The 12,990-nt window shown below is 40.7% G+C and overlaps 1 protein-coding gene across 1 annotated transcript in view; it reads right to left on the bottom strand.

The window, feature by feature from the left end:
* rhpn2 (rhophilin, Rho GTPase binding protein 2) overlaps positions 1–12,990 on the bottom strand; it is a 41,875-nt gene that overhangs the window by 4,403 nt on the left and 24,482 nt on the right. Inside the window, exons 4-12 of the mRNA XM_074667062.1 lie at positions 11,474–11,549; positions 9,780–9,857; positions 8,191–8,315; positions 7,779–7,945; positions 5,448–5,635; positions 5,200–5,356; positions 2,458–2,577; positions 2,129–2,323; positions 1,611–1,687 (exon numbers count right to left, since the gene is read on the bottom strand). Coding sequence (XP_074523163.1) covers positions 1,611–1,687; positions 2,129–2,323; positions 2,458–2,577; positions 5,200–5,356; positions 5,448–5,635; positions 7,779–7,945; positions 8,191–8,315; positions 9,780–9,857; positions 11,474–11,549 — 1,183 coding nt within the window. The remainder of the gene's footprint in view (positions 1–1,610; positions 1,688–2,128; positions 2,324–2,457; positions 2,578–5,199; positions 5,357–5,447; positions 5,636–7,778; positions 7,946–8,190; positions 8,316–9,779; positions 9,858–11,473; positions 11,550–12,990) is intronic.

The following is a 12,990-nucleotide window of genomic DNA, read 5'->3' as shown; positions in this document are numbered from 1 at the left end:
CTAATTATATGAGCAGTGACTCACTGATACAAACGAGGAGGGAGTGGAAAGTTTGTGTGAATTTTTCTTTTTATGAGCAGCTGGTTTGACATCTTCGATGGATGACACCATCTCACCTGATGCGTAAATGACCTTTAGTTCACACCTAGTCTTAAAGAGATAAATGCACATATGTGGCATTCAGCCTTAAAGGTATATACATGTAAATCTTGCATTCTGTCCAAAACGGCTAATATTTAAACGGCTTCATGATTGTTCTGAGGCCTGTAGGCCTGTTCTGATCTTTATCAGATTTAAAAAACTTTGTTCGGCTTGTTACAAACTCACCAAATCTCTACAGACAACTCAGTGGTGCACAAGACGTGTTATTTTTCTCCAAATGGAGTTATCTTGCAATTTGAGGCCAACCTACTGTTCTCTGAGCAATTTCTACAACAAACTTAAAGATTATTTCTTTAAGTAATTAAAAAAAAAAAAAGGAATATTCTGGAGCAACTATACTACATTATACATGGATGCAGTCTCTGTGACATCATCTATTTGTTTCTTATATGAAGTTTTGGAGCCCATAATCAGCAGGAGCCACAATGAAAAAGGATGAGGTAAGGGGGCGGGCCTTTAGCTTTTTTTTAACTACAACCTCTTTTAGCTACAAGGTTCTTACCTTTGAGTCAAATCAGACATGCCCTTATATGGTCAAAACTTTTTTCTTATATGGGAAGTTTACTAACCTCAAAAAAAATACGGCGTAAAAAATCTCCAGTACTCAAACCCTTTTTTGAACCGGACTGTAAACATGTTTTTTTTTTCCTTCTTGTAAAGATTTTTTCTTTTTTGCTGGGCGAATAAGTGGTTGCTGGTGTTTGTGCAACCAGCCCCTAGTGGACGTTTGATGAACTGCTGTGTTAAACTCTACAATAAGTGTGTTAAAGCCAACAATAAGAAAAATAGTAACAATTAGTTTAATCAACTGGTCATTTTCCTGCCATTTAGAGTGGGTGACAACAATTGTTGAACTAAATGGAAGAAAACTAACTTTCCCTGAAACGGTCCATAACTTGCTATAACGGGGTCTTGTTAGACGTTGATGTAACAGAGAAAGCTAGACTCATCTGTTCCTGTCTGTCTTCTTCACTTTATCTGTTCCTTTATCTTTTATACTGCAAGTGCTGTTGTGACCAAGTTTCCCTTCAGAAAATGTTTGATTTAATGGGACTTTCTGGTTAATAAAGGTTAAAATAAAAGAAATAAATAAAAATAAAAGAAATGAGAGGTTTCCAGTGCCCCACTCCAGCCACCACCATAATAACCAACCCAGGATCAGAGCACCTCTGTCCATGGTTAGTGTTAGTTTCAACATTTGTTGTGGATGAGACTCCACGAGGCTCTGGGGGATTAAAACAGAAGTCTGGATCATTTGTTACTCAAATGTGCCAAAGCCTCTGGGAGACTCATCCTTGGCCGGTTGTATTCAGAGAGAACAGAAGACACTGCTGTAAAAACATGTTTGGACACAAATCCAGAGTCACTTCTTTCACTCCCTGAATAAACCAGCCATCATGTACAGATAAATAACAATGTGAGTGGAGAAATATTAGTAACCCACATACCAGCCGGTGGAAGAAGTCTGTGACTTTCACCTTTATGGTGGCAGGAACTTCCATCTCTGCTTTGTGCTCTGTTTTAGCTAAGGACAGAGAGAGGAAAAAAAAAGTCATTTTCAGTGTTTACTGTCGCAGCCACAGCTCAACTGTTCAGTGAGGTGAGGGGCGGGAGTTAGCAGAGTAAACATTACATCATATGAACCTGGACAAATGTCAGTTAACACATGTGACTGCAGCAGGTGCAGTACACTGCCCAACCTCCTTTTCCTGATCTGTATCCTGAGAAACAAACGTTTCAGAAGAGCACGTTGGCTCTGCTTGACACCAGTGTTGAAACTGAAGTGTTTGTTGTGGTGACAGTAATGTGACTTGTTCATTTCCACGTGAACTGTTAGAAGAATAGCCGTCACCTCAGTGAAACTTAAATAAACATTACTGTTCGTGTCCTTTTCTTTTCACCTGGTGTTGACTTTCACAGGATAACGTGTTAGGAGGAGGAGTTGTTTTCACTTTGAAAAACTCACAAATGATGTCCGGGGCCTCGGTGTAGTCTGTGAACTCTTCCTCGTCTTCATTCTCACTGCACTTGTTGAGTGAACGCTGGTGACTGGCTCTTAAAATGTCCTGCAGGATGTCAAGTTTGTTCAGGTGGTGGCACAAACCGTAGATCCTCAGGGCCTCCTCGTGGCCCAGGATGGCACGACGGATGTGTGCTCTGCCTGAGAGAGGGGTACAAAAGAATCAAAGGGGCAAGGAAAGGAAAGGAAGGAGAAGGACAGAGATGCATAATCAAAGTCGAGTTTATTGCTAGTCTATCTTCTGCTTCTGTGTGTTTGTGTGCACGCGTTTTTACCAATGCGTTCCCGTTCATCTTTTGTCTTTAGGATGTCCGGAGGAGAGTGTCCCTCAGGAAGACGGTCATAGACCTGTGATAAAGTCTTCTCCTGCTGGTCCTCATCATCACTGGGGCCCACTGAAGAAACAGAGAAAAAAGATCAACGTTAGCTGTTTTAGCTCTGAATTTAGTGGTTAATGAGGCTTTAACTTCATTAAAAAACTCTGTAACTGTCGGTTTAAAAAGATGAAGACATCAATACTGGATTGTAAAAGAATCAAATAAGCTTATTCCTACATTGTTAATTTGAAAAAAAAATGGCTTCAAGCCCATTAATTTGCAAATTCATAGAAAAATCTTGCTGTCAGTCTTCTTAGCCTTGTGGTAAAGGGTAACTCTAGGGCATCAGAATTTTCTAGGCTTCCCCCCGACCCTTTCTGCTTCTTAGAGACAGAACAAACAATTTATTTTCAATGTTTGTGGTTAATCTGTTGACAACAGCGCTCTTCATTCTGCCCGTATCTGGGCTGAGTCCTCTCTGCACAGCTCTGTGGGTAATTGCTTTATTCTCCTCATTCACACAGGAATCTGTTAATGAGCTGCCAAACTGAAAGCAGCGTCGCTCAGTTGTTCCTCTCCCCTTCGTAGCACTGGGTTAACTATGGAAGATATACTGTAAGGCTTTGTACAGTTTGCAGTGTTTTTTGGTTTCAAGTTTGTAAAGTTGATTTGTTGCAAAGTCCAAAAGATAACAAACCTCCAAGAGCTAAAACAGCAACAACACGAGAGGAGGATTTAATTTTCACTTACTGCAAATTTCCCTCTTTTTCTCCCTGTGTGTGTGTTTGTGTGTGTGTCTGTAAATAGCCGTTATGTAATGGGGTTGTGGGGTTGGCTGCAGTTCAGTCCAGACATCTGACACAACCAACCCGTTGGACCGTGGACCAGAGAGCTCTCTGAGAGCAGGATCAGGTTTTTCAGGCAGACAAAAAAAGTTTTCTTACAAACATCCAAAACTTTTTCACACCTTTAACCGTCAACAGTCAGACTATCAGAAGCCTAAGGTTAAAACTCTAAGAGTTAGGGTGCAGACGTGGTGTGAGTGAAGGTTGTCCAGAGCCTTCTCCTCTGAATCTAAAGATAAGCTGATATACTTGTTGTTGTCATGTCTTCATTCTCACAGGATGTCAGTAAGAAGATCACAGTTGTTTTCTTTTGTTCTGCAGTGGATTACTGTACCTGTTGCAGACGATGCAGTGTTATGCAAAGCTCCAGCGAAATGCAAATCCAAGAGACTGGCTTTAGCAGCGATACTTCACTTGAGCCGAAAAATAATTTGCACACTTTTGCATGGCACTAAATTAGTACGTCTATCTGTTCTGTGTCGAACAAAGCAGGTTCTTCCATATCTTTCAAGCTTCTGACCCTCAAATCAGTGGTGCTGGACACTGGGGACCACTGCAATGGGGATATATGTGCATATACTGCTGTGTTTTTAAACTAATCTGCCAACACTGAGACTGTTATTATCTTAGTTTGGTCACCTCTGACCTACTGGATGAAAAATATACCTTAAAATTGTTTTGATTTTGAAAGGTTTTCCTTGACCCACCTATCAGTGTTTGGAGACCTCCTTGAAGGTCCAGAGGGCCTTTTACCATTGTACGGTTTTGAAGCCAAAATACTCCCCCTGAAGGTGGCGCCATTGTGCAGCCAGAGTCTATGTATATAGAGACTATGTGGGACTCGGAAAGAATTTGAGTATATTTTTATTCTTTCTTTTGAAGGTCTAATCTCTTCTTGGTTTTCTCTCCAGACATAATTTACTAATACCGAAAACTACACAAGAACAGCAGCTGTCAATCATCGTTAAACGTGGCGTAAAACCCTGTTTTAACCTCTAATAACTAACAAAAAAGACTGCTCAGAAAAAAGAGGACTGGAACACCAAGCATCCCAATAATATCTTCATACCACCACAGCATACATATGTGAGAAACATTTCTATGAGGTGTCTTTATTTTTCTAAGTTTGCCCACAGCTCACCTGGAATGACTGGGGAGATGGGGTTTTTGACATCTACTGCAGCCAGTCATGCCCTTTTTATTTTATTTTTTTACAGTTTATGGGCGCTCCAGGGAGCTCCAAGTAGTATGGTGGTTGAATGGAGACTTCAGTCATTTCTTTCTCACATTATTGTAAGATCCTCCTCTGATATCTGTTACACATTCAATTTGTCTGATAGTTTTTAAAATATTCCAAAGTGGATGGTTATTATTGCACATGTCCAGATCAGTCATAAAGAACAGGATTAATTAATTCATACAAGCCTGGAAACTCACACCAGGCCAAAAATCAATGAGAGATTTAAAATCAAACAGACTTCATATCCCTTGCAATTAAAAAGTGAAAGTTAAAGGGTTAAAAGGAAAGGTAGTTAACTGCTCTTTGATGCCCATCTGGTTTATGCATTAAACATGTAAGAGAACACTCTTATCCAGCAGATGTTGACCATTTAAATCGATCCCTCCATTAAACCACCAAAACAGTGTGTAACTCTGGTTAAAAATGATGACTTTAGACATTATATCGAGATGCATGAAGTAATCAATCTCTCCTACATTTAGGGTATTAAAGCACAGAAATAAGGGAAGTGAAGAGAATCTAAAAACAATTTCATTCACTTAAAAAGAACCTGGTGCGACCAACAACTGATGTTAAGATTTATGTGATACTTTTCATTGATTTATTTTTGCTTACACTGGTGGTCGAGGAGCGCTGAGGCCACGAAAAAGTGTGCCATGGAGCGGTAGTGGTTGGTTTTCACTTGTGACATGGTGGACCAGAAAAATGGCACGTTGTCTTTGATTGGCGTTTGGATCATGGACTGATGGACTTGATCGTAGATTTCTGAGACCTGTAGAGAGAGGAGCACAGTCACAGAGAGGACATTAAAAGTCTGTGCTCCTACCTGCTGAGGGGCGTGTGTGTTTGGTGCTGCTGTTTACCTTTGCTGCCTCCTGCGCCATCTTCATGAGGGCGCAGAACTGGTTTTTGATCCCAGGCAGCGCCATCTTCTCAAACAGACACTCCTGAGCCTGAGCTAGCATCATGCGGATCAACATACTGAGCATGGCTGGGCTCATGTCGTAGCTGGGTGTGTGTGTAAATGTCTCCTTCAGGTGGTTCAGGGTACCTATGTGAGGAGAAAAAGAGGATGAGCACAGAGATGAAAGCTCTGAGGAGAGCAATAACAACTGCCAACAGCAACTGAGTTTGGATGGTTTTGTGTCAAATCAATAACAGGAGACAATTTGACAGCTCACATCACCAAATTGTGACAGTGACGATAAGAAGAGTCAATATCCTATGCTATTATCAAGTAAAACTTTTCAATTTTATTAAGCATACGAACAGGTCACAGTTTTAGGACTATACACACGTTCATCCCATGCTGGGAGGCACAGTGTAGGGGCACAGTGACCTGGGTCTTATTCCTCTGGCCTGTTTCTTTTACTTCACAGAGGAAAACTCACAGCTAGCGGTGGGATTGGCTTCTGTGTGCTTCTTTAGATCTGAGCCAAAACACAAACCTGCTTAAATTAAATTTTCATGTTTGATACTAGACATCTGCATTCCAGCTGGGAGCGCCTCCCTCTTATTTGACAGATTAAAAAGCTGGCAGCAGAGAGCTGGAGACAGTTTAATAACAGAGTGCTGCCTCGCTGGCCTTCATCTAAGGCTCTGCCATTGTTGGCTGTCTCCTCCCATCCTCTAAACCTTTGTATTTCCAAGCTCAAGGGCACTGCAGCAGCCCAAACACAGCCAGCTTTCACCTCCTAGCTGAGTGTACCACTGTCTCCTCGTGTCGAAGACAACGCTCCTCATGACTGTATAATTATTTTACTTTGTACAAGTCTAGATTATAGCTATACAGCAACATAACCAAAGCCAGGGCCTGCTCGGAGCTGTAATTATGCTGCCATACTCCTCGTACTGCCAAGTCATAATTCTATCATGTCATGTCTGAGCTTCCTGAAACCTCAGAGAGGAGGGAAACCAGTTCATGCGACGGGTGCTTCCCTGGAGCTCCGCCACATGACAAGAAGGCAAAGACAAACATGCACTGCATCATCCTCCGTCACGGAGCAGGAGTCAGAGGCCAGAGGGTGGAGCTGGTACATACTTTGAAAAATAAGTTTGTCTGAACAGTGAGTCTCTTCTTGATGGTTTGATTAACTTTTAAATGTCTGGCAGGCCAACACCACACCTGCTGGGTCAATATTGAAAGCTAATTTACTCATTAACTGTTTTACGTAACCTGACTATGAGAAAGAGGTGCTGCCCTCACTGTTTATAATCACTTTCAGTCACATTTTTCTCTATAGTTTTTGCTTCAAACTAAGCTTCTTACATTATCTTTCTGAATAATAGAAACCAGATGTATGGGAGTGTTTATAGAAAAGGCCTTCACATACAAAGAAAGGATTTTTGAAGATTTGAAAAGATCCAATGAGGTCATTTCTATCCTGGTTTGAAGGTGCAGTTGACCAGTTGGCAGCATTTTCGCTGAACCTAAAACTCAGGACACTTTATTGGTTGTTCAAGTAAAGGTATAAAGATTTTATTTTTCACAGGTATTTTTCAAATATTAAAAAAAAATAAGATTGAAACATTAAAGGTATATGCTGTCAGTTAAAAAAATAAAACATGAAAATTGGTATCGGCAGGTCAGGCTTTTTAAAGACCGGTGATCAGTGATCAACCAGAAAATAGTGATCGGTGCCCCTAATATATATGTTTGTGAAAAATGTGAAAATAAATGTACAATAATCCCCATAAATCATTCATTTTCTTTTTATAAAGTTAGAAAAAAGCATTTCATATTTTTATTATTGTGGGTCTCGTTTATGGAGGCAGACATAATAAATGGCCATTTTTGCCTACGGCAGATTTTGGGGGACAGAAAGAGCAAAATGCAGTTTTCAATTCAAGCCTGGCTGCCGGTCCTTCATCTACCTGGGAGGCAGGCAGAGAAGAAAGAGGGCAGTCGTTGTTTTTACAGTAGAAGAAGAAGAAGGAGCTTTCTGCCTGTTGTTTCTTCAGCTATGAGACATGTTCAGCAGCATCTGCACCCATCAACATGATGATCAGAATAAATGATGCCATCTTTAGGATCCTCTTTGATCTGTAAAGGCTTCCTTCACTCGGTGATGTGATGTTTTACTAACAGATGGGCTTAATCTAAATTATGAATGCTCTATCTCATTAAAATTCTAATTTCTACACACTGCACCTCAAGAGCGGTGTTTTTCCTACATGTCTCCATTTTTTCTTACCTGCAGCTTTCTGGAAGGCTGAGATGGCCTCCTCCAAGCCGGCAATTGTCTGTCGGTCACTTCGGGTGCCCATCTGAGAGTAGAGGGCGGCCATGTTGAAGAGGATGCTGGCTTTCTCCAGGGACAGGTTCTGTTGACATACTGGTACTCCTGTGAATGAGTCGTACCTGAAACACAGAGACGAGAGCTGCTACCATCTACTTCATGGCCTGATCAGTTCGAAACTAATTAGGTTTTTATTGAAATACTTCCTGCTTTTCTTTTTAGTTCAAATACTGACAGGGAGCTTCCACTTCTCTGTCTGTGCTTTACTATAACTTCAAGAAAAGAATCATTAAGTAAACTAAGCAAACCTTTCTTTAGATTTGTTTTGGTGCTAATGAGTTATAAAAAGTTATTCCTATGTCTGTACCAGGTGAAGAAAATCCCCGTCTGGCGTGATGGGGAGAAGAATCGACTCTCCATCAGAGGAAGATGGCTGAAGTACTTTGCCAGCAGTTCCACTCCGGCCTCGTTTCGACTGGGTGTTCTGCAGGCCTGAGATAAGACAGGAAAGAGAAATGATTGAGTGTGTAGCAGGAGGAAAGTCCTATTGTCCCCACTGAAATGAGGTACAACAGCAAACAGGACCAAGACCTGTTACTCAATCTAAATCTTAAATAGGGGGTATTGTCCCTGTAGTAGCTTTGTATGATTAACAGCTCAAAAACAATGTATTTTCTCTCACTGGTGTAATCTGACTCTTTGCTTTGTTTTAGCTGCCTTCTCTTTAAGGCTCCCTGCTCCTGTTGGGAGCGAAGCTGTGGGCAGACTTTGGTGTTTGAGGCCTGTCACTCCAACATATCATGAACCAGTTATAAGAACCTTATGTGGTGACTTTATCATTTCAGGAAATTTTATGAAGACCTTGGGAAGACCACATGCTACTTTAAAAACAGACTGTTTTGATGAGTTTAAAATGTAAGAAAGCAGATTACCTCCTTTTTAATGCCTTAATGTGATGTCATGGGTTGCGTGTCAGAGGATGTGTTACCTAGCATGTTATATAAAATATCTATCCTCTATATGTGAAGGGAGTGAGGTGTTGGATGAAGTCCCTTAATTTATTCATCCAAGCTGTTGTCTGTCTTACCACACCTGATTTAAAGGATAAGTTCGGTTTATACAGCTTTTACATTGTTTATAGAATGAAGTAGAACAAAATACTCACCCAGAAGGCTTTTCTGATCCAAGCAGTGCTTCGGGAGATATTTAGATCCAAAATCGTGCAGCGGACGTCCGTATAATGGGATCCATCAGGGCATAGACAGCGCCGCTCCTAAAACTGCATTAATCGTCCAAAAACTCGTGTTTTTCACCAATATTCCATCATGGTCCGCTCCGGGTTAGTCCTCTGCTGCAGTCTGTGTCACTCCAGACAGCCCTGTGTGGCTGTAATGACCTCTGAACTGACGAAGACTGTTTACGCTTGCCCCTCAAAGAAAGGAGTCAGCTCTCCAGAGAGTACTGCGCATGCGCGGAGGGGCAAAGGTAAACAAAGTCTTCATCAGTTCAGAGGTCATTACAGCCACACAGCGCTGTCTGAAGTGACACAGACTGCAGCAGAGGACTAACCCGGAGCGGACCATGATGGAATATTGGTGAAAAACATGAGTTTTTGGACGATTAATGCAGTTTTAGGAGCGGGCTGTCTATGCCCCGATGGATCCCATTATACAGACGTCCGCTGCACGATTTTGGATCTAAATATCTCCTGAAGCACTGCTTGGATCAGGAAAGCCTTCTGGGTGAGTATTTTGTTCTACTTCATTCTATAAACAATGTAAAAGCTGTATTAACCGACCTTATCCTTTAAGACCAACACACCTAAGGGCACTGACACAGGCACAAGTTCAGGCCTAATAATGAGGGTGCTGGATGTAAAAAACAACGACTTTGTTGGGTGGAAATCAGTAATGACACTTGCATGCAAAGACTCTTTATGCCCTGAGTTTTCTTTACCTGTCGCAGGTCCATCAGGTCAGCAATCTCATCTTCATAACTGTTGGCGTCTTCACTGTAATGCTCCAAGATGAAATCCTGTGAGAACAGATTCAGCTCAGCGTACAATACTTCATACTGGACATTTAAGACATGACAGTACAGCCTCTGTCAAAACTAGGCCACCTTGGCGTCATTTTAAAGTGTGTAATGCCAACTAGGCTGGTAAGAGCCAGAGACAGGAGACACCAGCTCGTTAAAACTTAAGTGTGCTAAGAGCTAATAAGTGGAGCAGCATGAACGCTGCTCTGAAATCCACCTCTTAAAATCCTGCCAAAAAAAACAGAACAGGAAGCAGCAAACAATAAACATGCCATTAGGATATTTACGATGTTCTTATGTTGAAACCTATGACCAGCCTCGCAGGCCCAGCTCTGACCCAGAATTTGAGACGGGTTGTACCGTCAGGATTCTTTATGAATGAATTAATAGCAAATGTAACGTAGCAGAAGGTGTGCAAGGCACAGAAAATGTGACCCAAATACTCAGTGAACGTTCTACTGCAACTAAACCCTCATTAAACACAGCGCCCGCCGATGTGGGTCAAACTTGTTGTAGGTAAATACAAGCTTCACATTCCCATTGGAAATATTTGACTTCAATTTGCTTTTTGTCAATACCGTCTCTGTCATATGCTGCTCCTGAAACACACAAAATGGTGGTAACTTAAAGAGGGCGTGTTAGCAGGTGTTCAACAACGTGTGACCTCTTCAAAGATGTCAATCAGTCAAATTCATTATCTAATTTCTTTCATAATTAGCTCATCCTCATTACTTTTAATTATCTAATGACAGAGAAATAGCTTTATTACAGCAGCTGTTCAACTGAGCAGAGAAAATACCAGAGGAGTGAATACACACACAGTCTGTAATCTTAACGTTTTGAAAAAAGAAAAGAGCTGACACATCTGAGCAACAGTAAAATAAATAAAACAGATTATGAAACAACAATTAAGGATTTTCAGCATCTTAATCAAAGCAAACTCAAAATTTACCCTTTACGTCTAGTTTTGACTGAGTTTTACTAACTAATCTAAATATTTATTCATCTAAAAAAGTTCTGATCTTAATCTGTTTAAAGGCATATAACTTTAATATTCTAGAGATAAATATATACATTTATTTATCTTTTTTATGTTTGAACTTGTTTAGCTTTTTTATTTACTTCACTGTTTTATATCAGCTTATTAATTATCTACTTTTAAGTTTCAGTCTTACATCTTTTCTCTCTTTTACCACTTCTTATTTGTTTCTTTTAATTTGGTTGTTTCATTTTCTTATCTTGAGTTTTACATCTTATTTTACCTTTAGTGTTTCCCTTTTAAGATCTCTAGATAGTGTTCTCGCAGTTCCTCCGTTCATCGGCAAAGATGTTGTGACTTTCTTATGCACAAGGGTGTGTGGGTTGGTGTGTTGGGGTTGGAGAGTTGTGTGTTGTATGGAGGATTATATTCATTTTCTGAGTGTTAAGCACTTCATGAAACCAGTTTTGTGTATGGAAAGTGTAATGTAAATAAAGTCTGATTAGTTGTTTGACACAAATCTAAATACAGTGGTAAGAGGTCGACACACTTTTACTAAGCAAGTTTCTTTACTTGCATGAAGTTACAAATGAAAGAGAAATGACTGAATAAACCATAGCTGTAGCTTCTGTACCTTGAAAAATGTGGAGAAATCAACTTCCTTAGTCTCCTTCAGACCCAGAGCGATGAGGGGGATGTTGGCTGTTTCCCTTGAAGCAAAACAGAAAGACACAAAGAGAAAAAACATGATCAGTTTTCCTTTAGACGATGTAAGAGTTTAATTAGAAAAAACAAGAACTTATTTTCTCAAGTGAATTCAATATGCAAGAAAACCCCATGTTTTCATGTTTAGAGTTGACTTAAAGCAGTAGAGAGCCAGAATCAGTTTTAACTCTGCAGTGATAGCTCTGTCGCTTTAGAAAGTTCACATTTTAATCAGTTCACCTTGACCTCATCTTAAGCGCTGTTTGTTGAGGGGGAGTTCTGGATAAGGCAGATGGTGCTGTGAGCACACACTGGAGGAGTGAGGATTTACAGCCAGCCCCCCGTGTCTCCTTCAACTGTAAAACTACAAAACTCTGATGATTAATCCCTCTGGAAGTACAGGCCTGCTCCACTTGTGCTCACACTAATTGAACCCCCAAACAGTAAGCAAGAGCTGCCATAAAACACCAGGTTCACTGTCTCCTCTGATCTCAGCTTTAGCTCTAATGGTTTTTCTGCTGGTCTGAACCTGGGGGACCTCGGTGCTGACAGATGGAAAACAGGTTCAGCTTGTTATCAGTGCTGAGGAAATATATCTTGACAGATACTTGCTGCCGATCAGACAGAGTCTTCAAAAAAACAAAACCCAGCCCTTCCTGTAGCAGCAGAATGAAGTGTTGAAAAATAAAGTATCCCTTTCACAAACAAGCCGGTGTTGATTCTGGATTCGTGAGGCATCTGGGTCATTCAAACAACTGAAATCGGAGCAAAAACTCCAGCTCAGGCGGTTAATAACATCAACAAGCTACGATAAAGACTTCTTCACAAACTTGTTTTAATCAGGACTCATTCCATCAGACAGATCAGAGATGCAGAGTGCTTTTTCACTGAACCGAACATCCAAATCCACTGAAAGGGAAAAACAACTCCTCACACTCATTCATCCCTTGATGATAAGGCAGCATTCCTCTGGCACTCTGGCTCTGTGGATCACACAAACCTTCATTCATCAGCAGAAGCAGAGCCAGAGAGAGGCTGCAGAGCCATCCATTAGTACCCAGAGATGAGATCACTCTGAGCTCTACTCTTGTGTGTGTGTGTGTGTGTGTGTGTGTGTGTGTGTGTGTGTGTGTGTGTGTGTGTGTGTGTGTGTGTGTGTGTGTGTGTGTGTGTGTGTGTGTGATCTGTCCTGCAAAAAAAGTGAAAAGCCTCCTTGGACGCTCACTCCTACTCCTCTCACACATAAACACTCAGACTCAAGCTAGGCTCTTGTTAAATTTACGAAAATCATTAATTATTAGTTACACTATGAGTAAATACCCAGAAATGTCTTAATTAAAGATATAAAAGATTAAAAAAAACCATCTAAATTTCTATTAAAAAAACTGTCAATGGTAAAAGAAAAAAATACTTTTCGAGTGCCTGCAATAAAAATGATGTGAGAAA

The sequence above is a fragment of the Halichoeres trimaculatus genome, unplaced genomic scaffold (assembly GCF_033239565.1).
Source record: "Halichoeres trimaculatus isolate MK-OKI-2021-1 unplaced genomic scaffold, fHalTri1.1 fHalTri1_scaffold_3, whole genome shotgun sequence".
NCBI lineage: Eukaryota > Metazoa > Chordata > Actinopteri > Labriformes > Labridae > Halichoeres > Halichoeres trimaculatus.
The sequence above is the reverse complement of the archived record's forward strand: the minus strand, read 5'-3'. Positions and strand labels throughout refer to the sequence as shown.